Here is an 8,518-nt window from a genome sequence, read left to right on the forward strand (position 1 = left end):
GGATGATGTCATGGCTTCCTATTGGCCCGCATGACACGGGACAATTAAAGCTGCCATTTTGTTAGGCACACATTATCTCTGGCTGCAGAGATACCGGCACCCCTACGGAGGTATCTCTGGAAGCAGGGTGTCCCCCGGAGACCCCGTGCTTCAAACCTGTAATTAAATGTATTTTTATTTTTTTAAATGCAATGCCGCATATAGTGTTGCTTTAACGGCAAAAAAAACACTGGTCCATAATTACTGTGGTGTTATTCCAGAAGATACCTTCTTGTGTCGGGAAACACCCTAAATCCATTCACTCGGTTTGTGATGCCTTCTATGGGACCAACCCATTGTATATAGAAGTTGTATTGTCTGCGGTGTCAATACTACCAACGTGTCTTCTTTGGCTCTTTGTGATTTAGTAGCTAGTCCCTTTATCCAACCAAGGTATCATAACGTCAAAAAATACTCTGAAGGACCATGCATAAATCCCCATAGATTGAAGGCCTGTTTCAAAAAGGACTCACAATTGATGGCAATGATTATCTGTCACTCTATTAAAATGTTTTGTGTTTTGCGTTATTTCTATGTTTTAGCTTTCTTTGCATCAGAAAAAATAACAGGGGTTATTATTTGAAGCAATATGAGAGTTATAATAGGCATATGGGTTTAGAACAAACAGAGGTAGTTCCAGAGAGTATGTAAATTATTCTAACATACCTTGTTAAGTCCAGGATTTTTACACCATCCAACGGCCTCACATTCCCAGCATCTGCAATTATAAAATTATGGATAATATATAAAAGCAGCAGTCCCTGTAAAAATGCAGGACATACATATGACGAGAAAACCCAGCTGTTTCTAGCAATCCTTCCAACACTGGAATAGGAGAAAACCAAAAAAAGTGTTAAAAACTTTCAACACAACGCTCAGCGAGAAAAGGGAGATGACCCTGGCCGATAATCTCAACTCAGAAGTGTTTGGTGCAGAAGATCATTTTTGGAAGGTCGTCCAGATTTTGGACCCCTTCCTCAAGGTGACTTTAACTGCACAGTATGAACTTTATGCCAGAGTGTTTCAACCATTGGCCGCTAAAGATTACATTTCAGATCTGACAGGGGAATTGACCACTTACATGAACGTACCTAAACCTGACAATGTGAAACTGGATGTGCTTGCTTTTTGGAACTCAACTCATCAAGACACACTCCCCAAGTGAAGCAAAGCTTTGAGTGTGCCCACTGGATTTATTGATGCAGAGCTATTATTTTCAAAGTTGGTCTACATCCATGACAGCAAAAGGCTCAACTTTAGAGACGTTATCTTCCAGATGCTTTAATTACCTGAAGGTTGTGAGCTTCAACCACAGGCACAAACGGTAATGCAGAATTTAGAGTAATAGGTACAGGACATTAAAAACAGGTACAGTACTTGCTAAATAGGTACTGGTGGAGGGTATGAGACCGGAGCCAAATTGTTGGTGGTACTTTGAGCCGCTATGCATTTTTGCACTGAAAACATTAACATTTCCTGTAAATTGAGTATGAGTACATTTTTAGCACTCTATTTCTACCTTGCTGGCTAGCAGTATATATAAGTGCCACCCTGGCTGGCAATGTATATAGGAACCTCACTCGCTGGCAGTGTCTATAAGTACATCCCTGGCAGGTAGTATATATAACTACCTCGCTGGCTAGCAGTATATACTATAAGTACCTCGCTGGCAGGCAGTGTACAGGCATACCCCGCATTAACGTACGCAATGGGACCGGAGCATGTACAGTCATGTGATAAAGAAAGTGCACCCTCTTTGAATTCCATGGTTTTACATATCAGGACATAATAACAATCATCTGTTCCTTAGCAGGTCTTAAAATTAGGTAAATACAACCTCAGATGAACAACAACACATGACATATTACACCATGTCATGATTTATTTAACAAAAATAAAGCCAAAATGGTGAAGCCATGTGTGAAAAACTAAGTACACCTTAGTAACACATTCAATAGCTTGTAGAACCACCTTTAGCAGCAATAACTTGAAGTAATCGTTTTCTGTATGACTTTATCAGTCTCTCACATCGTTGTGGAGGAATTTTGGTCCACTCTCTTTACAACGTTGCTTCAGTTCATTGAGGTTTGTTGGCATTTGTTTATGCACAGCTCTTTTAAGGTCCAGCCACAGCATTTCAATCGGGTTGAGGTCTGGACTTTGACTGGGCCATTGCAACACCTTAATTCTTTTCTTTTTCAGCCATTCTGTTGTAGATTTGCTGGTGTGCTTGGGATCATTATCCTGTTGCATGACCCAATTTCGGTCAAGCTTTAGCAATCGGACAGATGGCCTCACATTTGACTCTAGAATACTTTGGTATACAGAGGAGTTCATGGTCGACTCAATGACTGCAAGGTTCCCAGGTCCTGTGGCTGCAAAAAGAAGCCCAAATCATCACCCCTCCACCACCGTGCTTGACAGTTGGTATGAGGTGTTTGTGCTGATATGCTGTGTTTGGTTTTCGCCAAACGTGGCGCTGTGCATTATGGCAAAACATCTCCACTTTGGTCTCGTCTCTCCAAAGGACATTGTTCCAGAAGTCTTGTGGTTTGTTCAGATGCAACTTTGCAAATCTAAGCCGTGCTGCCATGTAGGCTTTCTCCTAGCAACCCTTCCAAACAAACCATACTTGTTCAGTCGTTTTCTAATTGTAATGTCATGAACTTTATCATTTAACATGCTAACTGAGGCCTGTAGAGTCTGAGATGTAACTCTTGGGTATTTTGCAATTTCTCTGAGCATTGCACGGTCTGATCTTGGGGTGAATTTGCTGGGATATCCACTCCTGGGAAGATTGGCAACTGTCTTGAATGTTTTCCACTTTTGAATAATTTTTCTCACTGTAGGATGATGGACTTTAATTTTTTTGGAAATTGCCTTATAACCCTTCCCAGATTGATGGGCAGCAACAATTGCTTCTCTAAGATCATTGAGGATGTCTTTCCTCCTTGGCATTGTGTTAACACACACCTGAATGCTCCAGACCAGCAAACTGCTAAAACTTCGGCTTTTATAGAGGTGGTCACACTTGCTGATGATCAATTAATCAAGGGCATTTGATTAGCAGCTCCTGTCTGCTACTTAGCTTCTTAATTCCTATGGAAGCAGTAAGGGTGTATTGTACTTAGTTTTTCACACATAGCTTCTCCATTTTGGCTTTATTTTTGTTAAATAAATCATGACACGGTGTAATATGTCATGTGTTGTTGTTCATCTGAGGTTGTATTTACCTAATTTTTAGACCTGCTAAGGAACAGATGATTGTTATTATGTCCTGATATGTAAAACCATGGAATTCAAAGAGGGTGTACTTTCTTTTTCACATGACTGTATGTAAAGAGAAAATGTCCTTAAATTGAAGCATTACCTTTTTTCCACTTATCGATGCATGAACTGTACCACAATCATCATATACGTGCATAACTGATGTAAATAACGCATTTGTAACAGGCTCTATAGTCTCCCGCTTGTGCACAGCTTCGGTACAGGTAGGGAGCCGGTATTACTATTCAGGAAGTGCTGACAGGCGCATGCGCGAGCTGCCGTTTGCCTATTGGGCGATATGTCCTTACTCGCGAGTGTACTTAAAGTGAGTGTCCTTAAACCGGGGTATGCCTGTATATAAAATTCCTCCCTGGCAGAACATATACACTATTATATATGAGTACCTCCCTGTCAATGTATAAGACAACTACACAGGCAGTATGTCATTTTCTCTATCAATGAATAATCATCTCTCTAGCACTATATATGTACCTCTCAAGCAGTATATAAGTACCACTCTAACACCTTTATGAGTACATTTCTAGCATAAGTGCATTTCTGCCCTGGCTGCCAGTATATATAAGTACCTCCCTGGCTGGCAATGTATATTAATACCTCTCTGGTTTCCTGGCTGCCAGTGTATGTAAGTGCAAAACAAAAAGTGTAAAGGGCGCTCCCAACTATCTATCTAGATAGATAGATAGATAGATAGATAGATAGATAGATAGATAGATAGATAGATAGTATAGATATATACACACACACACACACACAATACGTGCAAAATTATTTATATGTGGACAAAAGTGATATTGTATATTAGATAATAAGTGAAAGAAAGTGACATCCAACATTTAAGCCGTATATCCATATGTCATCCAATGTCATTTAAATGCAACTCTAAACTCTAAATGCAACTCTAAACCCTATTAAGAACTTTTCCAAATGTTCTTCCAAATGAGAAAATCTTCAAAGTTCAGGGAGTAGAGCTGTATTAAGATTGACAACAGTTTCTTTAGAATTGTCCAGCTCCTCAGTGAGACTGTGAAGTTCCTTTTTGGAGACTTCCAGTTTTGTGCGGCAGGTGCCGATCTCGTGGTGTGAGGCATCCAGTGCTGTGCGGAATGTATGAACCTCCTTCTGAGATACGTCCACCTCTGTCCGGACACTGTTGACCTCTTGTTGTGAGGCATTCAGTTCTATGCAGAGAGTGTGAACCTCTTGCTGAAAGACTGTAATCTCCTTCAGTGCCTCCTCATACTTCTGCTTCAGCTTAGCCATCATTTTATCAGATTGGCTCTGCTTTTCCACCATGGTGGTATTAGTAGTGTTTGCAGCATCTAGCTCAGTCTTGAGATCGTCCAATTCTGTCCTGGCCAAAGAGTACATTGTAAGCACATATTTCTGTAGCTTCACGTTATTTTTCAGTAGCTCTGCGTAATCATCTTTCTTTTGTTTCAATTGTTCACGGTGCAGATCACAGTCACGCCTGGCAATTTTCAGAGCATCTTCAGGGCTGGTCAAGGGATCGTCACTCATTGGTTCCGGCTCCGCTTCCCTGGTATGGTTGGTTGAGGGTTTCTCACTATTAGCACCAGGCAGACACTTCTTTGGGGTACACGACTTCTGCCTTGGGCCCTCTGGATATTCGGTTGTCCGCGAGACGAATTCTCCATTTTCTCTAGGATGCAGGGCATCTTGGTCCCCCTTTTTCTCCGCGGGATCTGCGGACGTGTCTGTTCCTTTCACGGTAAGTGAAGACCCGCTTTTCTTTTTCTTTTTTCGCCTCTTTGTTTTGGATGACTCCGTCCCATCAGGAATACTGGAGTCTCCATCTTTATTTGGAATTTTAGCAGCTTCACTGGATCCACCATGCTTTTCTTGCGATTGTATGCTGGCGTATAAATTTGGTGATCTGTTGCTCCCGCTTTTGCCGATCGCATTCGTCATCAAAGAGAGCGGTCTTTTCGATTCGTACCGAGTTCAGGCACCCCCATCATTCTTGGGGTGTGACTCGGTTCGGGTTCCCCATAAGAGATGTCTTCCTCCTTATCGGACTGGAAGGGCCACTCTTCCATGGGGTAGGGTTCATTACAGGAACGCTGTATCTTGTCCTCCATTTTGGGGCTATCAGGTGTATTTTTCTTCCTGACCTCTGGAGGCGCTATTGCAGCTGTTGCCACTGTATTTGCTAGAACCCCAAATTTTGCTAGTCCTACAGATGGGCAGACTTTGCTTGTAGAGTTCATAGCTCTCACAGGCGTTTCTGTAGACTTTTTCTTTACTTTGGTATGTTTTACAATATTAGCAGTACTGTGCATGCATTCACTCTCATCGTCTGAATAAGGCGTGAAGGGACACTGCTCCGTGTGGTGGGGTTCTTTACACCAGGAACACATTTTCTTCCCCATTTTTGCAGTCTGTATTTGACTTCAGCTGGGTGGCCATTTTAAATTCCCAGAATCAGTACCTTGCGTCGGTCACCGTCTGTAAAAGTTTCCCTGCTTCAGCACTGTCTTGCATCAATTTTCACACTTTTCTGCATATACTCCATTTACAGCTGGTAGTCCTATGCGGTGTGGCAGCCTTTACTTCCAGGATCAGTACCGCTTGTGGGTCACCGTCTGTATTCACTGCTTCAGCACATTCCCCCCCCCCCCCCCAATTGCAGATAGTGTGGGGTTGCAGGGAACATATAGTGTTACTCGGTGTTTGGTGCTATACCTGTTGGCTCACAGGAGGGCTGAGCTTCCGCCACGGGGAACCTGGGGCAATTATACTAGGGGTACTCACTTACAACGATGCAGCGACTCCACCTGCGATGGCTCCCACCAGAGGGGGAGTGGTTCCGCGCAGGACAATCACAATAATCACATACACGGTGAGGTATAATAACTAAGGACTTTACTAACATGCAAGACAACATATCACGGCAATACCATAATATAACCTGTGTCCCTCTCTAGAGGAGACACTTACTGCGTCGCGCAGGACGCTTCCCCAACACCAGGTGATCCCACCCAGTGTCCAAAGAACCCCACCCAATGTCCCGCACTCTTGCAGAGAGAGTCAATGGGTGACTGCGCAGTCACTATTTATACTAAGGGCCCATTGGTGCACTTGTGTATTAGATAGTACCTGCCGAGCACTCCCGTGCTCGGATCTCCAACTGGCTACACAAAGGATCAGTCGTGTGATGGTTCTGCGTGCTGCGCAACAAGGTGCCTGCCTGTCAGACCTCACAGCACTGACAGCCGTGACTCTGACAAGGCAGCACTACACTAAGGGCAGCGTCCCTATCTTGGGCCTCCCTCAGCACTTACCCACTAACCTAGTGGGGAGTTGGGGCCTACCTGGGGTGTGGGTACCTATATGGATGCAGGAGCTGCACTCGCTCCCCGCACCCTTCCTTCCCTCACAGCTCCCTGACTCCAACTTGCAATCCTGAGTGACAGGGTCCCTTAACCTAGGGCAGTCCCTGGCAACACTCTCTCTCATGGGGTACTTCTGAGCTATCTCGGGCCCTGGGGGTGCTGGCCTAGTACAGAGAGTCCCTGACTCCTGTACCCTACCTCCTTCCCTGGGCGGCTCCGGTCTCTGACTGCCTAAAGTGGGCTCAGCGCGCGAAATGTATCCACTTGCCTCACTGGAGATCCTAAGCCCTATTGGCCCCCGGGTGTCACATGGGGCATACAGAGGCTCATGGGATCTGTAGTCCCTGCTCAGAGCCTCTCCTAATAGGCTACAGCTTTGCGGGCTTTTGGCGAGCTCATCTGTGCCTGCACGATCTATCTCGGGCTGCCCTAACCTCCCCTGGGCTTTCCCTGCTCTCGCGCGACTCTGTCCTGGCTGTGGGGCTCTACCTGCGCACGCGCGACCACTGCGCATGCGCGAGCTAAGGGGCAATGGTGGCGCCCTCTCCGCCCGGCTCCGAGAGCGCCGGGATCCCCGTGACGTGCGTGCGGCCTTGGCAACCGGCCGCACGCGTCCCCGGCAACCCCCGAGCCGGGATCTGACCGCCCTCTCCCCTGCCATCGCCGGACGGAGCCGCCATTGGACGCGGCAGCACCCGCGATCGGTAGCTGGGCGAGGGGGGGGCTGACGAACTCGGGATACCTGGCTACACAAACATAAACCTACAGTATGATCACATACAGGGAACTGGTCATACACTTGAAAAATATATACTCAGCTCCTGATGGTGCATAGATGGTCTGAGTTCAGTGCAGCTTAGAGTCCTGGAAGTGCAGCTTAGAGTCCTGGAAGGGGTCACCCCAGCCGGAGTGAATCACCAACATATAGAGAGAGTCCAATCCAAAAATATAGAGTCCAAACGAGTCCAAACGTGGTACCACCTTAGAATAAGCCTGTGGGGGCGAAACGCGTTGTGGTATTCATTTGCTACTGGCCCTGACTGCTGGCCTCGTTTGGACTCTATATTTTTGGATTGGACTCTCTCTATATGTTGGTGATTCACTCCGGCTCGGGTGACCCCGTCCAGGACTCTAAGCTGCACTGAACTCAGACCATCTATGCACCATCAGGAGCTTTACTTTGGTTCACTCATATGCCATTGCAGCATTCACCAGTTAATTAACTGGTATTCAATTGTTCAAGTGTATGACCAGTTCCCTGTATGTGATCATACTGTAGGTTTATGTTTGGGTCACTGAATAATTTCCATTGCTCCTCTCCTCTGTTCATGTGAGCTATATTTGTAGTTCTATGCTATAAGGAGGGTTTATTACCGTGCCCTACATATCGGTTCAGATTGTTTAGTGTTATAATTGTGTTATGATTACATCTTTCCTGGTGAGTTAACACCACATATTTCTTCTTGGAGTTTAGGGCATTTGCCTTTATTGTTTTTTTATACCATCTCCTCATTATATGACCGGCCGGTTGCTAATCACTATGGGTCCTTGGTCAGCCCAGTTGTGGACTAAGGAATCTCTCTTCCTGTCTCAAAGGCAGGCTTTTCTAACCAACGTCTAATCAGCCAGGTGGTGTTGGTTAATTGACTACCAGCAGTTAACCACCACACTGCTGGATTAGAGGCACCTTTTTGAACAGGGACAAATCCCCTGTTACAGTGTCCAAAATAGAATTGTAAATCTTAACCATAAAGCCATTTACATGCCCTATGGATATCACAGCTTAAACCTTTCTATATGATGCAGCGAAGTCCTGCAAAGTAGCTTCAATTTATTTT

General features: G+C 45.1%; 1 protein-coding gene across 5 annotated transcripts in view; it reads right to left on the reverse strand.

The window, feature by feature from the left end:
* Positions 1–8,518, reverse strand: part of SUGCT (succinyl-CoA:glutarate-CoA transferase) — a 1,155,962-nt gene that overhangs the window by 1,141,544 nt on the left and 5,900 nt on the right. For all 5 annotated transcript variants that reach the window (XR_012799210.1, XR_012799211.1, XM_075586600.1 and 2 more), the window contains exon 2: positions 706–757. Coding sequence is in view for 3 of the 5 variants with exons in the window: in XM_075586600.1 (XP_075442715.1) it covers positions 706–757 (52 nt within the window). In the remaining 2 variants the exon portion in view is untranslated. The remainder of the gene's footprint in view (positions 1–705; positions 758–8,518) is intronic.

The sequence above is a fragment of the Ascaphus truei genome, chromosome 2 (assembly GCF_040206685.1).
Source record: "Ascaphus truei isolate aAscTru1 chromosome 2, aAscTru1.hap1, whole genome shotgun sequence".
NCBI classification, from domain to species: domain Eukaryota; kingdom Metazoa; phylum Chordata; class Amphibia; order Anura; family Ascaphidae; genus Ascaphus; species Ascaphus truei.